The following is a 24721-nucleotide window of genomic DNA, read 5'->3' as shown; positions in this document are numbered from 1 at the left end:
ATTTAAAAGGTAAAAAATCCAAAACCCAAAACCAAACCAAAACACACACACACACACACACAGTTTCTGTGGTTCAGGAGTACAGGTATGGCTGGGCTGTGTTCTCATCTGGAGACTCAACTGTAGAAAGATCTATTTCCAAGCTCACTTAGGTTGTTGGTAGAATTAATTTCCTTTGGTTGTAGAACAGAACACTTTGAGGTTTTTTGTTTGTTTGTTTGCTTGTTTGTTTTGTTTTTGCTTTTTTTCTGGCTCCTTGGCCCCTTGCTCCTAGCAGTTATTTGTAATTTCCTGCTACATGTCTCTCTCTATAAGCAGTTCAGAACATGTAGCTTGCTTCTTCAAGACTATTAGAAGAGAGAGAGTGAGTCTGCTAGCAAGACAGACTCTTAAAAATGTAAAGTAAGGGGCACCTGGGTGGCTCAGTGGGTTAGGCCTCTTCCTTCGGCTCACGTCATGATCTCAGGGTCCTTGGATCGAGCCCTGCATCGGGCTCTCTGCTCAGTGGGGAGCCTGTTTCCCCCTCTCTTTCTGCCTGCTGTTCTGCCTACTTGTGATCTCTCTCTCTCAAATAAATAAATAAAATCTTTTATTTTTTAATTTTTTAAAACATTTTATTTATTTATTTGCCAGAGATCACAAGTAGGCAGAGAGGCAGGCAGAGAGAGAGGGGGAAGCAGGCTCCCTGCTGAGCAGAGAGCCCGATGCAGGGCTCTATCCCAGGACCCTCGGATCATGACCTGAGCCGAAGGCAGAGGCTCAACCCACTGAACCACCCAGGCGCCCCTAAATAAATAAAATCTTTTAAAAAAAATGTAAAGTAATCAGGATAGAGATATCATATCATCTTTGTTATATTCTATAGGTTAGAAGTAAGTCATGGGTCCCATCTACACTCAAGGGGAGGGGATCACACAAAGGCATGAATGCTGCTGAGGAGACAGATCATGAGGGCCACTTTGGAGTCTTTGTGCCACATTGACTTTCATAGTCCCTATAGCGGAAGGTGAAAAGTTAGAATGGATTTCTGGTCCCTAAATTACCAAGGCTGAGTCAGTGGATTCTCCTGCCAGAGACTGTGAATCTGGAATGGTGATGTAATTATGAAGAGATTAGAGTCCTTTTGCAGAGGTGCATGGCAGCAGCATAGTACATTGTCTGGTGGTGTGTGTGGGAGTGGTGGTGACAGCAGTGTCCTGACATTGTTCCTGATTCTCAGTTTGTAGAAATTCTTGTTTCCTGTCAGTTTCATAAGCCTACTTCTCCAGTCTCTGTTCAATTTTGTGAGCCCCTCTATCTAGCCTTCAAATAAATTCTCCCTTAGGTCTAGGATACTCAGAAGTTGTTTCTAATGTTTGTAACCAAGAATGTGGCAGCTCCTGTACATGCAGGTAACTATAGACAGCTGGTGTAACTGTAAATAGTTGGTACAGCAGGAATTAATAGGAGAAGGAGAGGTAGACAGAGATTAGATCTTGGATGGCCTTGTCAAATATAATAAGCGAACATTTCATCTTGGAGGTCATGGAAATCCATTTGTTTTAAATAAAGGCATAACATCATCTTATATGAAGATTCTTTTAATGGCTTTTTGGAAGATGGGTTTGAAGAGAAAAGGAGTGTATGTAGGTGAACCGGTTTAGAAGGTTTCTTTTTTTCTGAAGATTTTGTTTATTTATTTGTCAGAGAGAATGAGAGAGAGCGAGAGCGAGAGTGCGCAAGCAAGGGAGCAGCAAGCAGAGGGAGAAGCAGGCTCCCCACAGAGCAAGGAGCCCAACACGAGACTTGATCCCAGGACCCTGGGATCATGACCTGAGCTGAAGAGAGATGCCCAACCAACTGAGCTACCTGGGGGGTCCCAAGTTTTGAAAGTTTCTCAGTCAAGTAGGTGAGAGAAGGTAAGACTTGAGCTGAGGTGGTGTCAGTGGAATGGAAAGAGGAGACAGTGGAGAGAAAGTAAGGTTATAGAAGTAACAAGGACTTGTTAATTGGACATGGGGGCAGAAGGTAAGGAGAGAGTCTAGGATGACAACGAAATTTCTGGTTGAGACAAATGGATAGATGGTGGTGAGGAACTGAAACAGGGTATACAGCACCAGACTGGTGATAGGCAGTATACTTGATTGTGTGTGTAGGGCCTGGTATCTGACAGACCTTGAGGTTTGAGTCCTGGCTTTGCACTTATAAACTATGTCATATTGAGCATGTTAGGTGACTTGAGCCTCAGTTTCCTCAACTATAAACTAGAAATAATACAACTTAACTCTTGTTTTGTGTATCTGAATTGAATGCACAGTGTCTGGTTTCCAGTAGGCGCTCTATCATGCTGGTTATTATTACTTCTCTAAGAAGGTTCAGGGAGAAGGCCTAGGAAAAGTGGGTGAAAGTGGGTGAAGAAAATCTTCAGGAAATGTTTCTAGGAGAAAACTGTGTTCAAGACTAAAGAGGAAAAATACAAGGTTGTGGCAGACCAGCTGAAGCCAGAAGGAGGAGGCCAGACAGGGCTGAGCTATAGCCACGTTGTTGTGAAGATGAGTCACTGCAAGTGCAGGCAGGGCTGCCCAGGCCACAGCTGGACTGGCTGTGGCCAGGCTGGACTGGGCTATAACATGACTTCATTGTCAGTGGGGAGTCATGAGGATTGTTCCAGAACAATCCTTTTTGTCCTCCCCTTCCTCCCAGAAAAAATCCATCATTTCTTCCTCGTTTATAGGACTTTCCATGGCCTGTCTTACTTTCTGGAAGCAGCAGAAAACAGTGGAAAGGGACAAAAAGCAAGAATTTGAGTCCTGTCCAGTTTGATCACTGGTTGGCTGAGTGACCTGGTGCATGTCACTTCACCTTGGTCTTCTTATTTTAACAGGAGAATGAGCAGACCTGCATCCAAAGTGTGATGTGAAAACAGCTGGTGAGTGCTCAATAAAAGGGCACACATTAGTATTCCATTCATTAATTGTATATTTTGTTTCCTACTTGTTCCTGGTCCCTCTTCCCCTAGATCCTTGAAGACACTAATCAGTTCTAACTCATTTTCAGATCCCTAGCACTTAGCTTGGCGAGGCACACGATTTCATGAATGGATGAATGAAAGAATCAATGAGCGCCTTCAGCCGCAGTAGCGGCGCCAAGAGTCCCGCCCCCTTCCGTTCTACTCACCGCGCTGGGAGGCCGCGGGCGGGTCTGTAGCGACCGTTCTTTGGCGCGTGCGCGGGAGGCCGCGCGCGACCAGAGGCGGCGGACGGGGAGGGCAGGGGCGGGGCAGGGCCAGAGGCGGGTGGGCCGGCTGCTGCGGCTGTAGAGCCGGCGGCGGGTGGCCGGCCGAGCGTGTGCCGGGTGGGAGAAGACGAGGCGGCGGTGATGCTGCCGCCTCTCTAAGGAGCGCCGAGGAGGTCGCGGCGCTTGAGGCCCCAGAGAGCGCGGAGGAGCGGCGAGCTGGGGTCGGTGGCTTCGGGCGCCTGCCCGGCCATGGTGGCCGCGGGCGGTGGTTGGCGCGGCAGCGCTGCGGCCCGGGGCCGTACGGGGCTGGGACGGTCGCAGTGCTGACGCCCGCGGGGCCCAGCCACAGATATGAAGCGGAGCCGCTGCCGCGACCGACCGCAGCCGCCGCCGCCGGCCGGCCGCAGGGAGGATGGGGCTCAGCGGGCGGTGGAACTGCCCCAGCCCCAGCCCCTGCCGCCGCGTCGGCGGGCGCCTCCCGGTAGGCAGCTACTGGAGGAGCGGACCGGGCTCTCGGGGCCCGAGGTCAAGGAGCAGGTACGGGGGCCAGACGGCGTCCGGGAGGGAAAGGATGGGGAGCGGGAGCCTGAATGGGAACAGTGGGGGAGGGGATCTCAGGCGGGAAGACTTGGGCCAGGGCATTTGAGGGGTGGGGACTGTGTAGTTCGTGGGGAGAAAAGGAAGGTCTGGAAAGGCAGAAAAATGGGGAGTGGAGAAATGGAAGTCATGGCCTGGGGTTGAATGGGAAATGGGGGAATTGGGCTTTGGAAAAATGGTCCTGTGGGCGTTTGTAGTCAGGGATTCTGGATGTGAAGAAGGGACGCTGGAATGTAGCCTGGAGTAAATGAACTGCAAAGAATAGGCTTACTCAAGGGATTCTGAGGAGTTAGCCAGAGGGGTAAATAGTGTAAAGTAGGGAAAATCAATATGAAATAGTAAATGTTACCCTATTTCCTAGAGGTTGTCTTGACAGTTATAAAAACCGATGTCTTTTCTAAGCATTCTCCGATTTGGCTATGATTGTATAGTCTGGTAGAAAGTGTTCAAATCTTGAAGATTCTCTTTGGTAACGATCTATTTCATGAGAATGCACTTATAAAAACACTTGCATATGTGCAATTCCAAATCCAGCGCCGTGAGCCCTGAATTTATATGGATAGGCTCTGTCTTCTGGGAGTTTACCACTGAAAACCTCTTCATGGGAAAACAGAGCTAGAAAGCAGTGTAAAAGAAATTTATGGAGTTTCTGAATGGACAGGATGTGTTCGTATAATTCATTCATCAAGCTTAGGTGTATTTAGAAATAGGGGATAAAGGTCAGTTTTATCAGGGAGAAGTTGCCATCAGTAGCTGTAGGAAGTGTGGTGAAAGGAGAATGTGTTACTGACCTTGTAGGATTTGCAGAAAAAATATTCTGTAGTAAGAACTGTAGTGACAGCTTTCCTTTTGCAGAGCCCTACTTGAGACCCTACTAACTTCATCCTTGACGTTTTCAAGACTTTTATTAGACCTACCTCTTTCCCATCACTTAAATAAGTATTCTACTTAGACATTATTTTTCATTTTATATATATATATATATATATATAGATGGATAGATATACAGAGAGAGAGTGAGCACAAGCAGGGGGAGCAGCAGGCAGAGGGAGAAGCAGGCACCCCACCAAGCAAGAAGCCCCATGCAGGGTGCAATCCCAGGACCTTGGGATCATGACCTGAGCCGACTGAGCCACCAGGCACTCACCTCTTTGAAACTTTTAAAATGTATTTAAAGCTCTGATCCTTTCCTGACTCAGTTTACTTGATTCAATTGACCTTATTGAATGCTTCACCAGAGAGTTCAAGGTTACTTGATCTTCCCTTCTTTTCTGTCTCACAGTTATTTTATTTGTTTATTTAGCCAGCCAGCAAGCAAGCTCTCAGTCCAATGTGGGACTTGAACTCATGACCCCTAGATCAGGAGTCACATGTTCTACCAACTGAGCCAGCCAGGTCCCTCTCTATCTCAAAATTTCTGTGTTTACTCATCCTTTGCTTCAATCCTAGAAATAGAAGTATTCATCTTCCATTCTGAGGCTCATCCCTGTACTTAGGTCCTTGATTTCATCCCCTCTCATCTGAGGTAGGCCCTTGTTATGTATATAATTTTCTTTTTGTTCTATACCTCAGATAAAAACAAAACAACACAATTACCCTGCATTGTGTAACCCACCCAAGTTCTTTGTTATCTCTTCTTTGCTTCATTAGCAGCCTTCTTGGAAAATGAGTTTATATTCACTGTCTCAGCTTACTCACCTGTATACATTCCTCATATTACAGTTTCGCTTTTTTTTTTTAAAGTTTGTTTATTTAAGTAATCTCTACACCCAACATGAGGCTCCAACCCATGACCCCAAGATCAAGAGTCGAATGCTGTTCCAGCTGAGCCAGCCAAGGCACTCCTTACAGTTTGAGTTCTACTCTTAAACTCTTCCAAAACTGTTGTCTTCAAGGTCACCAGTAACTTTGTATATTTTTAATTTTGTATGTTATTTTCATTTTTTTTGAGGTATGACTTAAATATGATGCATAAGTCCAAAGTTCATTCAGCCCGTGAATTTTTTAGAATGAACACACCCATGTGACCACTACTCAGATCAAGATGTAGAACATTTCCAGTACCCTACAGTGCCTCTTTGTGTTTTCTCCTAGTTACTACCCTTCCCCAAAGGTAACCACTTTCCCAGCCTCTGTCACCATGGATTAGTTTTGTCTCTTCTTGAACTTGTTATAAAGGGAACCATGCAGTTTGTTCTCTTCTGACTAGATTCTTTCATTAAATCATGTCTGTGGGATTCATCTATGTTGTTGCTTGTAGAAATAGTTCTTTTTCATTGCTGTGTAGTTTTCCACTGTGTGAATGTCCACGATGGACACTAAAACTTCTTTTTCAAATGAAAAAATAATGCACTTTTTCATAATGAAGCTTTCATTGTGAAAGAATTATGCAGAGAGATATGTAGCAGTTAGGGAATTTTAATGACTAAATTTGTTAGACTTCACCCTAGTCCTCATTCTGTCTGACTTCTATGAACTATTTGTCACTGTTGCCCATGTGTTCCTTCTTGGTATTTTCATTTCTTTTGTCATAATGTCCATTACAGTCCTATTTCTCCGACTGCTTCCCATGTGTCTTTTTTGTTTTCTCTTCTTTTCTTCTAAATGTTTCTTGAGGATATGTCCGCTCTTCTTGGCTCTCTCCTTTATTGTACCGTTTTTTGGCAGGTCTACCCTATTCATGGCAAGTACTTAGGATGTGGAACAGGGTCTCTGGTCTTTTATTCATGGCCTTGTGTCACAGAACCTCCTTGTAGAGTGATCTGAGTTTCCAGGTTGGACCTCTTTCCTTAGCTCTACATTTCCATTTTTGTGCTTAATGTTTTCACTATAGACTCAGCCTTCGTGATCTTAATATTGTGATTTTTATAGTTTGATAGTGTCCTTGAAAGCCCATAACTTGTAATTATTTGATTTTGAAAAGATAAAGATTTCACATGTGTGTTATGAGGTCAGATGGATTACCTTCATTCAGGGAGTAAGCTTAGCTAATTAATAAATTTCAAATTCTCACAGACGACTTTGTTTTCCTCTTCTCATGACATGGAGTAATGTTTGTTATACTTCATACTATACTGGTATTTAGGAATAAGTTCTGAACAGGATGCCGGACTTGGATCTATGGATCAGTGGCTTGCTATATCCTTAAAACAGAATCCATTATTTCTCCTTTGAAATGTGCTTTTCCCTGTCTTTCCTTTTTCTTGTCATCCAAATTGAAGTTGTGTCCATGGTCTTTGACTTCTACTTTTCCTTGACCCCCTTATCCAGGTTTTTGCTGATTCTATCTTCATGACACCTTTCAAATCTTTATTCTCACAGTCATCACCCTAATTCACCATTTATAAATTTGTCTTGGTTGTTGTAATACCTTAACTGTATTTACTCTGCTTTTAGTTTTAACCTCTAGTTTATTCTGCATTCTAGTAAAAAAAAAAAAATTATAATTCACTACCTGCCTGAGTTCCTGTAGTAGATAAATATTTGTTAAATGATCACTTCATTTCTTTTCGTTCTTTCTTTCTTTTTTTTTTTTTTAAGATTTTATTTAATTGAGAGAGATAGAGAGCACACATGCATGAGGTGGGGTGGGAAAGGAGAGGGAGAGGGAGAGGCGGGCTTCCCACTGAGTGGAGCTTGGGGCTGGATCCTAGGACCCTGTGATCATGACATGGGCTGAAGGCAGACACAACCTACTGAGCCACTCTGGTGCCCCTCATTTCATTTATCTTCAGAAACCTTCATTAGCTTATTCTCTATAGGATAAACTCTGGAGATCTTGGCATTTAAAATCTACTTGATACTTACCACTATTTATTAGAAGAATTGAAGTTAGATTCCCCTTCTCTTGGTTCCCAAGACTTGGCTTTATAAATTCTCTGAGGCCCACATTGTTTCACTTACTGTTGTACAACTAAGGCCCACTATGGTATTTGAAACATAGTTATTAGTCTGAATGATTATTAGAAACATAGATATGTGGTAGTGCTTGAAACATATACTTGCTCAATGAATATGCTAATTGACTTTAAGTGTCTCTTCAGAGAAGAAACTCCTCAGAGACTGTCTTATTCTTCATTGTATCCCCTTAGTGTTTTAACTGATACAGTAATGGGCAGTCAGTAAGTATTTGTTTACTAATGGGTATTTTCGTATACTTACTTTAATTTGTCATCCATCTGAAAAACTCTTCTCTGCTTCTTCCCATTGAAATTCTACTCAAGCTTCCAGGTCTAACTCAAATGCCTCAGAAACTGTTCTTTGAAGCTGTTTTCCATGTGAAGTCCACCTAAGAGGATCCTTGATTGTGGTTAATAAATCTTTAAATCTCCTGAAATTTCAGTTCTCAAATTTCTGTGATTCAGAAGGTGAAAGCTTGGGTTCTATGAGATTAAAGGAAAAAATGATTAGAAGCACATAGTAGATAGGTACTTAATTTAAATACTAATTCTTATCTCACCTTGTTTCTATATTACATTGTTTTGCCCATTACATGGTATATAGTAGTATCTGAATAAAAATAGTTGCTCAATGAACAGATGAATGAATCAGTGTTTAGCACTTTTATACTTCCATATTTTGTATTTCTCATTTTTGTTTTTAAGTTGTAAATGATTAAAGGTAGGAACTATATCATCATTTTTTCTGCCATAATGCATAGTCAATGGCTTTGCTCACAGCAGGTGCTAATAATTATTTATGAATAGAAAAATGATTCAAATATTTTGAATTTAGGTGATTTGAGTAATAATGGTAGTATGATAGAAATAGCCAACTAAAGGAAATGAGACATTTTTGAGGATGAAGGAAGGTGGAATTTAATTTTGGTTCCTAGAATTTCCTCAGCACCATTGAGAAGTTTTCAAAATTATTTTCATGGGAAGCAGCACCATCTTTTTCCTCTGTGCTATAATGTTAGTACGTTGGCAAAAGCACGGAGAAGAAAGTAGACAGAGGGGAAGCTGCATACTGTGTGTGGGGAACTAAAATCAGTTTGGTATTGTAGGAGCTTCAAGTTTAAAGCATAGGTGGTGAGTTAAGAAACTGAAGGAGCCTGGATTGTAAAAGGTCTTTAATACTATGTAAAAGGGTAATAAGTATGGGAGCAGGATGGTCTTACTTGTGTTTTAGTTGGATTACTTTGGCAACTGTGTGGAGGATAGAATGTTCAACATGGTGATTGAGACATGGACATTTGAGAATTCTGAGTTTTCAGTGTAGAAAGTTTTTTAGCCCTTTTTCCTGGCTTATCCACAAATAAAATGGGTAAAGTCCAGCTCCTAAAAACCTGTTAGCTTTGGAAGATTTGATTTCATCAAAGGTAGCGGGAGGGGGGCGGGGGTAGAGAGCCTGGGATGATTGAAGCAGATGAGACAGTGTTCCTTGATTTTCCTTTCTTTGTTCTACTAGATGCCCCTTAGCCTAAAGATCGGCCTAAAGGCTTTCACCCCAGTTAATGATGGTGACCTACAGACATGAGTATCAGAAGCAGCTAAATATTGCAGTCAGTATATTTCCTTCATTGCTGGTCTTAGCTGCCATGACTCTGCTAAATTTGTCAACTAACTTTCTATTTTCCTGATGAAATCTCTATGGTACCTTGGTAATTATTACTTTTCATCAGCAGGTGTTAACTGTTTTTCATCATTAATACACATACTTGGGGTCCCAAAGGGGTTTGAAAACTGGGTTTGTTGGATCAAGGCTTAGCCTTGGTGAAGAAGAAAAAGTCCTTGATGGAGAATAGAGGCTAGACATTATTGGGAATAAGGGTTTCCACAAAATGCATCATTAGTGAGACATAGTTGACAACCTTTTCTTTTAGTTTTGAACCTCACTGTTAACTCCCAAATGTTCTTTCCTCATCTCTGTACTACAGCCGTGTACACCGTGAATATATAGTAAATATTTGATGTAAAAAATTGACATCTACTTCAATGTTCATTAGGTATATTTCATCTTTACCAGTAATTGTCCTACCTCTAAAATCTTAGTTTTGAGCTTGCTACACTCTGACATTCACATCATCTGTTTTTCTATTTCACACTTCTTTTATTATTTTATTTATTTATTTATTTATTTATTTTTAAAAGATTTTATTTATTTATTTGACAGAGAGGCACAGTGAGAGAAGGAATACACGCAGGGGTAGTGGAAGAGGGAGAAGCAGGCTTCCTGCAGAGCAAGGAGCCCCACGTGGGGCTAGATCCCAGGCCCTAGCTAGGATCATGACCCAAGCTGAAGGTAGATGCCTAACGATTGAGCCACCCAGGCACCCCTCACACTCCTTTTAGAATTTCCTCTTCAAAAATTGTTCAAGGTCTTTGGAACTTCTAGCCAATTTTTTTTTTTTTAAAACCATCTTTTCATTGTCAGTCACCTAATGCTTGTACTTTCCTCCTTTGTCAGCTTAACATTTCATGGACTATCATGATCTTTCCTGTGCGTGTACCTTCGGTTTCTTTGCCATTTTCCCTTTCTGTCATATGTGACTTATCCACAAGTTAATTCCAGCTATCCTTGCACCAACTCTGAGACTTGACTAAATTCCAAATATCATTACACCAACTTTGCCTATTTTGTACCTGTGTTTAAGTAACTGAATGTGGTTGGAGAAAAAAATGACCATATTGACATCTTAGTTTGTGATCAGGAACCTCAAAGAGTCTATCAGGACTGCCACTCCTCAGTCCTATGACATTTTCCTAGTCCATTCACTGTTTTTTTCTTTTTCTTTTTTTTTTTTAGAGGGGTGGGGAGGGGCCAAGGGGGGGAGAGAGAGAGAGAGAGAGAGAGAGAGAAAGAAATAGAACCTTAAGAAGGCTCCACACCCAGCACTGAGCTGAAGCAATTCTGGGCTGATCTCACAACCCTGAGATCATGACCTGAGCTAAAATCAAGAGTTGGAGGCTTTAATTGGCTGAGCCACCCAGGTACCCCTTCCCTAGTTCATTCACTCCCCCCGCCTTTTTAAAAAAGATTTATTTATTTATTTTAGGGAGAGAGTGTGAGTGGGGGGAAGGGCAGAGGGAAAGAATCTTCAAACAGACTCCCCGCTGAGGAGGGAGCCCCACTTGGGCTCGATCCCACAACCCATGAGATCATGACCTGAGATGAAACCAAGAGTTGGCTGTTTAACCAACTGAGCCTCCCAGGTGCCCTGAGTCCTTTCACTCTTAAATGATAGTTTAATTTTTCTCCACAAACCTCCAACATTCTGTCCTCTTTACTGTCTGTTGATGTCCTTATTTCCTATTTAACTGAGGGGGGAAAAAGATAATCAGAAGAGAACTTCCACAAGCTCCCATTATAAGTTACCCAACCTACCTCTCTCTGTACCCACATTCTATGCCTCTGTCCTATTGCTGTGGATAATCTCTTTCTACTCCTATCAAGGCCAACCTCTACATCAATTAAGAGTTTTATTCTTGAAATTAATCATTAGTTTTTCTTTTCTGTTGCATGTTGTGTATGTTCTGTTGTCATCAATATACAAACATGGCTATAAATTTTCCATTCTAAAAAAAATTTATTAATCCTACACTGCTGCTTCTTTCATTCCTTCTTTTCTTTTAAAAAATTTTTATTTGGGGCGCCTGGGTGACTCAGTGGATTAAGCCTCTGCCTTCGGCTCAGGTCATAGTCTCAGGGTTCTGGGATTGAGCCCCACGTTGGGCTCTCTCCTCAGCAGGGAGCCTGCATCCCCCTCTCCCTCTGCCTGCCTCTCTGCCTACTTGTGATCTCTCTCTCTCTGTCAAATAAATAAATAAAATACTTAAAAAATTTATTTATTTATTTGAGAGAGAGAGAGAGAGCGCACGCGCGCATGTGCGGGCATAAGGAGGGGGAGTGGGGCAGAGGGAGAAGGAAAATCAGATTCCTTTTGAGCAGGGAGCCTGACATGGGGCTGGATTCCAGGACCCTGAGATCATGACCAGAGCTGCAGTCAGAAGCTTAACCCACTGAGCCACCCAGGCGCCCCTTTCATTCATTCTTTGATTCAACAATTTTTTGTCTGTTTTGAGTACTCTTGGATTATAGGAGTGGAAAAGGAAGACCACAAACCCTGCTTTCATGAAGTTTCTATTCTAGTAGAGGGAATGTCACACTTGATCTTAGCCAAAGGCTGAGAAGTGATAGTAGAGGGAATGTAAGATAATAAAATAAAATATGTTGTATGTTATATGGGGATAAATACTATGAAAAAATAAAGTAGGGAAGGGGGATAAAGAATGATGGAGGATTATGGTTTTATTTATTTTTTGAGAGAGAGAGAGAGAGAGAGAGAGAGAACGAACACGAGGAGGGGGGGGGCAGAGGGAAAAGGAGAGAAAGAATCTTAAGCAGGCTCCATGCCCACTGCAGAGCTCAGTGTGGCTCCATCTCATGACCCTGAGATCATGCTTGAGCTGAAATCAGGAGCTGGATGGTTAATCCACTGAGACATCCAGGTGTCCCTAGTTTTAATTTTTTAAAAGATTCATTCATTTATTTGTGAGAGAGAGAGAGAGAGAGACAGTGTGCGAGTGAGTAGGAAGAAGGGCACAGGGATAGAGTAATCCTGAAGCAGAATTCCCATTGAGCATGGAGCCTGACTTGAGGCTTGATCCCAGTACCCTGAGCTCATGACCTGAGCTGAAATCAAGAGCTGCTTTTATATCGTGGCTATTGTAAATAACACTGCAGTAAACATAACGGTGCATACATCTTTTCAAATTAGCATTTTCCATTTCTTTGGGTAAGTACCCAATAGTGGAGTGACTGAGTCGCGTGGTATTTCTATTTTTAATTTTTTGAGGAACCTCCATGCTGTTTTCCATAGCGGTTTTACCAATTTACATTCACATTAAAATGCGTGAGGGTTCCCTTTTCTCTACATCTTCGCCAAAAATTGTTATTTTTTGGGGTGCCTGGGTGGCTCAGTGGGTTAAAGCCTCTGCCTTCGGCTCAGGTCATGATCCCAGAGTCCTGGGATCGAGCCCCGCATCGTGCTCTCTGCTCAGCGGGGAACCTGCTTCCTCCTCTCTCTCTGCCTGCCTCTCTGCCTACTTGTGATCTCTGTCTGTCAAATAAATAAATAAAATCTTTAAAAAAAAATGATACTAGCCATTTGTATTGGTGTAAGGTGATATCTCATTGTGGTTTTGATATGCATTTCCCTGATGATTAGTGATGTTGAGCATCTTCTCATGTGTATTTTGGTCGGTCATCTGTATGTCTAATTTGGAAAAACGCCTATTCAAGTTCTTTGCCCATTTTTTTTTTTTTTCAAGTAATCACTATACCTAGTATGGGACTTGAACTCACGACCCCAAGATCAAGAGTCATACCCTCCATGTATTGAGCGAGCCAAGCGCCCCATCTGACAATTTTTTAATCAGATTGTTTGTTTGTTTTTTTGGTTTTGAGTTGTGTAAGTTCTTTATATAGTTTGGATATTAACCTTTTATCAGGTACATAATTTGCAAATATCCTCTCACATTTAGTAGGTTGCCTTTTTGTTTTGTTGGTGGTTTCCTTTGTTGTACAAAAGCTTTTTATTTTTGTGTAGCCCCAAAAGTTTATTTTTGCTTTTGTTTCCTTTGCCTGAGGGACCTATCCATAAATATATTACTAAGGCAAATGTCCAAGAGATTACTGCTTATGTTTTCTTTTATGGGTTTTATGATTTCAAGTCTCATAGTTAAGCCTATAATCCATTTTGAGTTTATTTTTTGTATTGTGTAAGGAAGTGGTCCAGTTTTATTCTTTCACAGGTAGCTGTCTAGTTTTCCTGGCACCGTTTATTGAAAATACTGTCTTTTCCCTCTTGTATGTTCTTGTCTCCTTTGTCTTAGATTAATTGACCATAGAAGCATGGGTTTATTTCTGTTCCATTGATGTATGTGCCAGTACCACACTGTTTTGATTACTGTAGTTTTATAGCATACCTTGAAATCTGGCATTGTGATTCTTTGTTCTTTGTTCCAGCTTTGTTCTTCTTTCTTAAGACTATTTTGGTTATTTGGGGTCTTTTGTGATTCTATACGAATTTTAGGATTATTTGTTTTAGTTCCATGAAAAATGCTGTTGGTATTTTGATAGGGATTCCATGGGTATTCTAACAATATAAATTCTTCCAATCCATGGGTGTAGTGTATCTTTCCATTTGTTTGTGTTGTCTTCAGTTTCTTTCATCAGAGTCTTATAGTTTTCACAGTATAGATCTTTCACTTCCTTGGTTAAATATATTTCTAGGTATTTTATTCTTTTCAGAACAATTATAAATGGGATTATTTTCTTAGTTTCTCTTTCTGCTACTTTGTTATTAGTGTATAAAAAATAACAGGTTTCTGTATATGAATTTTGTATCTTTAACTTTACTGCATTCATTTATTAGTTCTAATAGTTTTTTTGGTGGAATCTTTAGAGTTTTCTATCTATAATATCATGTCATTTGCAAATAGTAACAGTTTTACTTCCTTCTTACTGTTTGGATGCCTTTTATTTCTTTTTGTTGTCTGATTGCTGCAGGTAGGACTTCCAGTAGTATGTTAAATAAAAGTGGTGAGGGTGGTCATGTTTATCTTGTTCCTGATCTTAAAGGAAATGCTTTCAGTTTTTTACCATTGAGTATGATGTTCACTACTGGTTTTTCATAAATGGGCTTTATTATGTTAAGGTATGTTCCCTCTACATTCATTTTGTTGAGGGGTTATGGTTTTAAATAGCATCAGGAAAGGCATCCCGTTGGAATGGGATATTTGAGTAAAGACCTGAAGGTTGTAAGAGACAGAGGCATTTAGATAATCTGAGGAAAGGCATACTTGGTAGAGAGAATAGCAAGTACCCTCGGCCAGAAGCATGGCTCCACTTTTAAAATTTGTATTTGAGGGGCGCCTGGGTGGCTCAGTGGGTTAAAGCCTCTGCCTTCGGCTCAGGTCATGATCCCAGAGTCCTGGGATCGAGCCCCGTATTGGGCTCTCTGCTCAGCGGGGGCCTGCTTCCTTCTCTCTCTCCCTCTGCCTGCCTCTCTGCCTACTTGTGATCTCTGTCTGTCAAATAAATAAATAAAATCTTTAAAAAAAATAAAATTTGTATTTGAGGAGCAGGAGGAGGCCAGTGTGGCTGGAGTGGAGTGAGGAGTAGATGAGCTCAGAGGGGAAAGGTGGAGAGAAGTGCTGGATAGTGGAGAGTTTGTAGTTTGTGAAGGCAGTTGCAAGGATTTCAGCTTTTACATTCAATGAGATAGGAAGCCATTGGAAAGTTTTGAGTAGAGGAATCATGTGAACTAACATTAATTTTAATCCAGTCTATTTGGCTACAGTACTGGAACTGAATGGGTATGTGGAAACAAAGACCAGTTAGGAGGCTTTTGCAGTAATTCAGGCAAAAGAGCAAGTGATATGAAATAATTGACCACAAGTAGGAGAGTGCTCCTCCTTATAACTACTCGAAGAGTTGTCTGTATCTTTGCTTTCATTTCCTTTCTCCTCATTCTTTTTTTTTTTTTAAGAATTTATTTATTTTTTTGGCAGAGAGAGACACAGCGAGAGAGAGAACACAAGCAGAGGGAGTGGGAGAGGGAGAAGCAGGCTTCCTGCTGAGCAGAGAGCCTGATGCGATGCGTGGCTCGATCCCAGGACCCTGGGATCATGACCTGAGGCAGATGCTCAATGACTGAGCCACCCAGGCGCCCCTCTCTCCTCATTCTTTATTGAACGGACTCCAGTCAGACTTTTGTCTCCATTATTCCACTGAAATACTTATGTCAAGGTCATCGTAGCTAAACCCAGTGGCCAATTTGCAGTCTTCATCTCACTCAACCTGTTTGTATTTGACACTGTTGATCACTCTATCATTTGGCTTCTGGGACCTTGCTCTCTTGGTTTTCTTCCTGTCTCAGTGGTGCTTCAGAAGATTCAGTCTGCTTTTACAGTCTGTTCTCCCTTCTGATATGATCTCATCAGATTGTACTGCTTAAAATTCCATCTGTGTGCTGATGATTCCCACATTTATTTATTTAATCATGACCTTTCTTTTTTTTTTTTTTTTAGGATTTTATTTATTTGACAGACGGAGATCACAAGTAGGTAGAGAGGCAGGCATAGAGAGAGGGGGAAGCAGGCTCCCCGCTGAGCAGAGAGCCTGATGCGGGGCTCGATCCCAGGACCCTGAGATCATGACCTGAGCCGAAGGCAGAGGCTTTAACCCACTGAGCCACTCAGGTACCCCCACTTTTTTTTTTTTTTTAAAGATTTTATTTACTTATTTGACAGAGAGAGAGAGATCACAAGTAGGCAGAGAGGCAGGCAGAGAGAGGCGGGAAGAAGGCTCCCTGCTGAGCACAGAGCCTGATGTGGGGCTCGATCCCAGGACCCTGAGACCATGACCTGGGCCAAAGGCAGAGGCTTTAAACCACTGAGCCACCCAGGTGCCCTATGACCTTTCTTTTGAGCTCTAGACTCTTAATTTCAGTTGTCTGTGCCTATGTCTGTTTTCATTTGGATAGTCAATAGATCTCAAACTTAATGTGTATAAAACTGAATTCTTGATTTTTTTACTATCATTCTGCTTCTTTCCAGTCTTTCCCATATCAATAAATGGCACTACCATTCTCTCATTTACTCAGATCAGAACTTGGAAGTTGTCTTTGATTCTTTTCTTAACTTCATATTCCACATTCAGTCCATCAGGTCTGGTTGGTGCTACCTTAAAATTGCATGAGACTTTTCCCCACTAGCTTTGCTGCTACCCTAATCTTAGCCTCTATTATCATTCATTTGGATTACTGTAAAAGTCTCCTCACTGGTCTGATTATGTTCCTACTTCTCCCCACCCAGTGATATTTTGTATACAGAAAGAACAGTATTGTCCTGTTAAAGCTTAAATCAGAGTTTGTCACCCCCTAATTCAAAACCCTGTGGTGGCTTTCCATTACAATGGAAAGCTTGCTTTGTCCTATAAGATTCTACATGATCTGCCTCTTGGCCTTCACTAATTTACTTCCACTCTTCCTCTTGTTCAAGAGGTAGTCATACTGGCTGCTTTGAAGGTCTCTGAATATATTAAGCATGCTCCTGCCTGAGGATGTTTTAAAAATTATTATTTGAAGAATTCTACACTTGATAGTTTTCTTTACCTGAGATGTTCTTTTTCCAGATGTATCTGTCTATTGGCTATAGTTCATCCAGGTTTCTGTTCACATATCATCTCCTCAAAGAGCCCTTTCTTGACTAGTCTTTTTAAAGTAACACTTAGTCATTCCCTTTACCTCTTTTTTTTCATATCTTTTATTTACCTGGTATTGTCAGATACTTGTTGTTTATTATCATTCTTCCACATTAGAATATATGGTTCCTGAGGGCAGGAATTTGTATCTACTACACTGTATCTACTACACTGCTGTATCTCTAGCTTCTAGAATTGTATGTAGAAGATACTCAATAAATATTTCTGAATGAATTTGTAATGATTGAGTCATTTTCTGACTTCAAATCCCAGCTCTGTGACCTGAGATAAGTTACTTAAGTTCTTCAAGCTTTAATTATCCCGTATATATAGCAGATGATTTTATTATCTATTTCATAGTGTTATTGTGAGGATTTAATAAATTAATCCACATAAAACACTTATTAAAAGCCTGATACCAAGAAACTATCATCATATATATATATATATACACACACACACACATATATATATACATATATATATATATATTTTAAGGTTTTATTTATTTATTTGACAGAGAGAGAGAGATCACAAGTAGGCAGAGAGGCAGGCACAAAGAGAGGGGGAAGCAGGCTCCCTGCTGAGCAGAGAGCCCGATGTAGGGCTCGATTCCAGGACCCTGAGGTCATGACTGAGCTGAAGGCAGAGGCTTAACCCACTGAGCCACCCAGGCGCCCCACTATCATCATATTAAGGTTCACACACAGAATGTGTGAATATAGAATTCATATTTTTTTAGTGTTCTCATCTGGTTTTAGAAAGAAATATAATAGAAAAAGATGTGTCTTGACCTTTGATTTGTTGGTTTTATTGAACTATTCTTTCACTTTGTTCAGCTTGAAAAGGAGGCTTTAATTTGTGCGTTTTTCCCTTTAGGGAACCTTTTATGAATTTTTTATTAAGTAACTGGCTTAAGGAGATAGTGTAATCTCCCTAGGTTTTGGAATGTAATTAAGAACAAATTCAGGCCAATGTAACCACATTTAAAAATTCTGTGATACCATTTAGGTGTGCTAACTTTAATGTAGCAGTACTTCCTAAGGGTGATCCTGAGTAGTAGATGCACAAATTTTTTAACTCTTAATATGTTGGAGATTAACAAGTCACATAGTTTCTCTGCGTATATTTCAGTAAAGCAGAGGTTATATAGACTTGTCAGGCCTTCTAATTTGCAGAACTCTTTGAGGCTTTCAGGAATGCTTTAAAAAGCAGAGAATAGAAATAGTTGGTATTAATTTTTAAAAAGTCTGTAAGCTATTTCAAACGTGTGTTTTTATTTTATTTTATTTTATTTATTTATTTGACAGAGAGAGATCACAAGTAGGCAGAGAGGCAGGCAGAGAGAGTGGGGGGAAGCAGGCTCCCCGCTGAGCAGAGAGCCCGATGCGGGGCTCGATCCCAGGACCCTGAGATCATGACCTGAGCCGAAGGCAGAGGCTTTAACCCACTGAGCCACCCAGGCACCCCTGCTTTTTCAAACGTGTTTTGTTCAAGATGGTTTCAAGATGGTTTTGTTCAGGTGACCCAGGAACATCTGAGTCCCGCCTTTGACCAATAAGAGAAGGGGACATTTTATTAGTAGCTCTCATGTTAGTAGTCTTTTATGTTAAAGAACACTAGTTGCTATAACAGATACACTCAAAAGAATCTAAACTCTACCATTTTCTGCACATCACTTCCAAGGTCATCTGGAGCAGGTAGGGGAATCTCGTGGGAGGCTTTGATGGGCCTGGTCTGGAAATGATTAATTACTTCCACCCATCTTGCATTGCCAGAATTCAATCACAGGGCTGTGCCTAACTGCTAAAGGGTTGGGAAATAATCTAGTTGTGCCCAAGAGGAAGGTGGATCATATTTGGTCAACAAGTAGCTAGTCCCTGCTCCAGGCTTCAAACCACAATATAGTCCTCACCTAGAGCTATATAGAAATCCTCTTATTTTGGGTATAGACAGCCTAGGACTATAGTCTCCTTTCATTTCTTGTAGGTCCACAGAGTTTTGGGTAATAACCGTTTTGAATGCAAGTAAAGGCCTTTTTCTAAGAACATCTAGGAGATCTGGAAAAGCTTGTTTTCCTCAGCCTCTGGCAGGACTAGTCACTGCCAACCTCTGTCCTCCTTCAGTCTTTGTGGCTAGAGAAGGCTGTCCTCAGGCATTTCTCACTTTGTCGGTGGGCCATGGGGAAGAGGGGGGAAAAGCCAGAAGAAGCCAAAGAGATGCCAGAGAGAAAAAAGTGACTGGGTTTCAGCTGTTCTCACTATGATAGGCTCCTGGAAGGAAGCATAGTCCTAGACAGCCCACCTCTACATGTTCTTTGACTTTTTAAGTTACAGTAACATACGCTTAACATAAAATTAGTGACATTTACTACATTAAAATGTTGTGGAACCATTATCACTGTCTAACTCCAAAACATTTTTTTAAAAAAGATTTTATTTATTTATTTGAGAGAGAGCATTAGCAGGGGGCAGAGGGAGAGTGATAGACAGACTCCCTGCTGAGCAGGGAGCCCAACACTGGCTCAGTCCTGGGACGAGGCGAAGGCAGAAGCTTAACTGATTGAACCACTAGGTGCCCCTAATTCCAGCACATTTTCATAACCCCAGAAGGAAATCTATCTATTAAGTTTGTTACTCCCTGTTTCTTCCTCCCCCCAGTCTTTGGCAACCACTAATCCATTTTCTGTTACTGTGGACTCTGGACATTTCATATAAATGGAATCATACAATATGTGCCTCTTTATGTCTCGCTTCTTTCACTCAGCATAATGTTTTTGAGATTTAGCCATACAGTAGCATGGATCAGTACCTCATTTCTATTTATGGCTGAGTATATTTCATTGTATGGATGTGCCACATTTTGTTTGTCATCAACTGGTGGACATTTGGGTTGTTTCTACCTTTTGGTGATTGAGATGAACTACTAGGAAACTACTATGAACGTTTGTGTATAAGTTTTTGTTTGAATACCTGTTTTTCCAGTTTTTTTGTGATATGGACAGGAGTGGAATGGTTGGAGCATATGGTAGTTTTATGTTTAAGTTTATGAGAAATTACCAAACTGTTTTTCATGGTGGCTGTACCATTTTAACGTTGCCACCAGTGATGTACAAGGGTTCCAGTTTGGCCATGACCTTTCTAACACTTGTTATTTTCACATTCTAATAAAATTTTTAGCCATCCTTGTGGATGTAAGTGATATCTCATTGTGCTTTTAAAAAATGTTTAAATTAAATTTCTTAAAAATTTTTTTAAAGATTTTATGTTAAGTGATCTCTATACCCAGCATAGGCTTAAATTTACAACTCTGAGATCAAGAACCTCATGTTCCACCTACCAAGCCAGCCAGGTGCCCTCATTGTGCTTGCTTATGTATGTATGTATGTATGTATGTAATTTCTATACCCAATGTGGGGCTCGAACTCATGACTCCGAGATCAAGAATCTCATGCTCTTCTGACTGAGCCAGCCAGGCGTCCCTCATTGTGCTTTTTGATTTGCATCTCCCTATGGGTCAATGATGTTGAACATCTTTTTATATGCTTAATCTTTGTTATAGAAATGTTTACTCAGTTCTTTGCCCATTTTTATTTTATTTATTTATTTATTTGCCCATTTTTAAATTCGGTTGTTTGTTGAGATGTTGAGAGTTCTATATTTATTCTGGATACTAGACTCTTTTTTTTTTTTTTTTAAAGATTTTATTTCTTTATTTGACAGACATAGATCACAAGCAGGCAGAGAGGCAGGCAGAGAGAGAGAGGGGAGGAAGCAGGCTCCCCGCCGAGCAGAGAGCCCGACGCGGGGCTCGATCCCAGGACCCTGGGATCAAGACCCGAGCCGAAGGCAGAGGCCCTAACCCACTGAGCCACCCAGGCGCCCCTGGATACTAGACTCTTATCAGATATATGATTTGAAGGTATTTTCTCCCCTTTGGCAGACTGTTTTTCACTTTTTTTAAAAGGTTTCATTTATTTGAGAGAAAGCAAGAGAGCGAGAGCATGTGGACGAGTGTGGGTGGAAGGGCAGAAGGAGAGGGAGAAGCAGACTCCCTGCTGAGCAGGGTACCCAACATGGGGCCCAATCCCAGGACCCCCCAGAATCACAACCCAAAGTAAAGGCAGACACTTAACCGACTGAGCTAGCGAGGAACCTCTTTTATTTTATTTATTTTTAATTTTACTTTTAAGTCTTCTTTCCACTCAATGTGGATCTCAGACAACCCTGAGATCAAGAGTTGCATTCTCCACTGACAGAGCCAGCCAGGTGCCCCTGTTTCAGATTTTAAAGAAGTAAATACAGTTACTATTAGCATCCCTTCCCTCCTCTAGGAGGAAACCACTATCCTGAAAGTGGTGTGTATTTGATGCTGCACAAGTGGGGGAAAAATCCATTACGAAAGATATTTATAAGTAAGATGTAGCAGTATTTGTTTTTAAATTTTATATAAATTATGTGTTACTGTATCTATCCTTTCACTCTTACTTTTTTTTCCACTCATCATTGTTTTTGAAAATTATGTATATCGTGGATCAACAAACTTTTTCCCTATAGGGCCAGATAATAAATATTTTAGCCTTTGTTATACTGTCTCTTTCTTAACTACTCATTTCTTTTGTAGCATGACAGCATCTATATGATAATAGGTAAATATATGATAATAGGTAAATAGGTAACTGCACTATGTTCCTATAATATAGATATTGAAATTAGAATTTTATTTACTTTCATATTCTTCATATTGAAAATATTTAATGAAATATTGTTCTTTGATTTGTTTTCCAACCATTTACAAATGTAAAAACTACTTTTAACTTCTTTTTGTTTTTTAAAGATTTTATTTATTTATTTGACAGAGAGAGAGGTCACAAGTAGGCAGAGGCAGGCAGAGAGAGAGGGGGAAGCAGGCTCCCTCTTGAGTAGAGAGCCCAATGTGGGGCTTGATCCCAGGACCCCGAGATCATGACCTGAGCCCAAGGCAGAGGCTTAACCCACTGAGCCACCCAGGCCGCCCCTACTTTTAACTTCTTGGCTGGACATAAATAGGCTATGGTTAGGATTTGGCCTTGCAGCTGAAGTTTGCTAACGTTGATCTATGTTAATATATTTAAATCCGTTTCATCAATTTTTTTAAAAAAGATTTTATTTATTTATTTGACAGAGACACAGCGAGAGAGGGAACTCAAGCAGGGGGAGTAAGAGAGAGAGAAGCAAGCTTCCCACCGAGCAGGCAGCCTGATGTGGGGGCTCGATCCTAGGACCCTGGGATCATGACCTGAGCTGAAGGCAGATGCTTAACGACTAAGCCACCCAGATGCCCCCAGTTTCATTAATTTTTTTTTTTAAGATTTTATTTATTTATTTGACAGACAAAGATCCCAAGTAGGCAGAGAAGCAGGCAGAGAGAGGAGGAAGCAGGCTCCCTGCAGAGCAGAGAGCCCGATGTGGGGCTCGATCCCAGGACCCTGAGATCATGACCTGAGCTGAAGGCAGAGGCTTTAACCCACTGAGCCACTCAGGCGCCCAATTTCATTAATTTTTAATGAATAAATGAGTTTATTCATTCTTATAATAATGGACCCTTAGGTCATTTTCATTTTCCCTATTACAGTGCTGCAGTAAATATCCTTGTGCTTATTTGCTTGTGCATATATGTAGGAGTTTTTCATACTGGATATTTTTGCCAAATTACTTTCTACAGTGATTGTACCAATTTGCACTTTGGCCACTGATGTTTCTCTATGTCTTTGCCAACTCTTGGTGTTATCAGGTTATTACATTTTTTTGTAATTTCTTAGGTTTATTTGGCATGTCAGTGTTTTAAATATATTTCCCTAATTGCTAGTGAATTATATATGTTATTTAGATTTTTCCCTTGTATCTATTATTTGGATTTTTTTGTCTTGTGACTTCCTTATCCACGTACTTTCTTGTTTTTCTATAGACTGTTTCTTTTTATTTTTCTTATTGATTGTTATGAATTCTTTATTAGTGTCATTTAAATATAACAGGGAGAAAAAGCATGCTTTGGACTAAGTTTGAATTCTCCCAGTAGTTTAGTAAGTTTGAATATGAAATAAGGATAAGAGTGTCTATTGGGTAGTGTTGTTTTCATTGTTAAATCAAGATTTAGAATTTCTCGTTTGTATTGGATCTCACTAAATGTTTCTGTGTTTTTTATAGTGCTTGTTTTTTGTCACTGCTCTAACTTCATGTGTAGCAGAATATACCCTTACTTTTGTAGCAGGCTACTTGTTTTGTGATTATTTTTCTTCTTTCCTTTTTTCTTTTTAGCCTTTTTATTGTAAAATATAACAAGTACAGAAAAGCATCCAAAACAAATGTATAGCTTAATGAATTATTATGAAATGAGCACCCTTACAACCACTCCACTACCCAAGTTAAGAAAAATGATTTTGGGGACGCCTGGGTGGCTCAGTCATCAAGTGTCTGCCTTTAGCTCAGTTCATGATCCCAGGATCTTGGGTTCGAGCCCCTGCTTAGTGGGAAGCCTCCTTCTCCCTCTCCCACTGCCCCTGCTTGTGTTCCCTCTCTCGCTGTGTCTCTGTCAAATAAAAAAATAAAATCTTTAAAAAAAAAAAAAGAAAAATGATTTTGCCAGCCATTCTAGAAATTCCTCTCCCTGTGTCCCACCTCAATCACAGCCCCACCTTACCTCCAAAAGTAATCACCGTCCTGACTTAAAAAGTAGTAATTTCCTTGTAAGTTTGCATCTAAAACATTACAATTTAGTTTTGCCCATTTAAAAAATCTAGATATGGTAAAATCTTTTTTAATCATTGGTTTCCCTTCCATCTCTTCCTTTTCCTTAAAATTTATATGTTGAAAACCCCCGAGGTGTTCGACATACAGAGTTTCCCACAGTGTAGCTTTGCATACTTAGATGTATTTTAGAATGTTTCTTTGTCCTTTGTATTTCTTGCAGTTTGCAGCTGGATACAGTCTTCATCGGCCTTAGGTTCAATTCCTTTGGCAAGATTATGGATGCTTTTGTGGTCTTTCAACAGGAGGCATATAATAATATCTGCTGTTTGCTCTTTGATTTTAGCAGTTGTTGATGCTCATTGCCAGTATCAGTAGTTGGGAGTTGCAAAATGGTGATGCAATTCTATCATTTTGTTTTCAATCACTATATGGAATAACATTTTAAGGAGATTCTTCCCTTCGTGTATTATTTAGTTCTCAGTGGTATAGTACATCTAAGAAAGACTTGATTCTTTCTTTTAAAATTACCTGTTTTTAAGATAACAAATTGGTTCCCTGTCATCTTCAGAAGGTGACCAGTTAATTAGTTCCTTATTATCAGTGTGGTTATACACTTAAATATATTTGTGTTCCCTGTCATCTTCAGAAGGTGACCAGTTAATTAGTTCCTTATTATCAGTGTGGTTATACACTTAAATACATTTGTGTTTCAACCCATATATAAAGTGTTCTTATACTAATTGAAGCTCAGATTGTCTTGTTGTCTAGAAAAGAGCATTGTTCATTCCTTAGGCTTTTGGACCTGATCCTGATGGCTTTTTTTTTTTTTTTTAAGGACTTGCATATTTATTTGAGGGGAAGGGGCAGAGGGAGAGGGTTAAAAGCAGAATACCCTCTTTTTTTTTTTTTTTAAAGATTTTATTTATTTATTTGACAGACAGAGATCACAAGTAGGCAGAGAGGCAGGCAGA

The 24721-nt window shown here is 40.5% G+C and overlaps 1 protein-coding gene across 4 annotated transcripts in view; it reads left to right on the top strand.

The window, feature by feature from the left end:
• Window positions 1-3323: 3323 nt before the first annotated feature.
• The window catches only part of MAST2 (microtubule associated serine/threonine kinase 2), a 213617-nt gene continuing 192219 nt past the window's right edge, over window positions 3324-24721 (top strand). For all 4 annotated transcript variants that reach the window (XM_080801978.1, XM_080801977.1, XM_080801976.1 and 1 more), the window contains exon 1: window positions 3324-3753. In XM_080801978.1, coding sequence (XP_080658104.1) covers window positions 3568-3753 — 186 coding nt within the window. In that variant the 5' untranslated portion in view covers window positions 3324-3567. The remainder of the gene's footprint in view (window positions 3754-24721) is intronic.

The sequence above is a fragment of the Martes martes genome (assembly GCF_963455335.1).
Source record: "Martes martes genome assembly, chromosome: 4".
In the NCBI taxonomy this organism is placed as follows: domain Eukaryota; kingdom Metazoa; phylum Chordata; class Mammalia; order Carnivora; family Mustelidae; genus Martes; species Martes martes.
The sequence above is the reverse complement of the archived record's forward strand: the minus strand, read 5'-3'. Positions and strand labels throughout refer to the sequence as shown.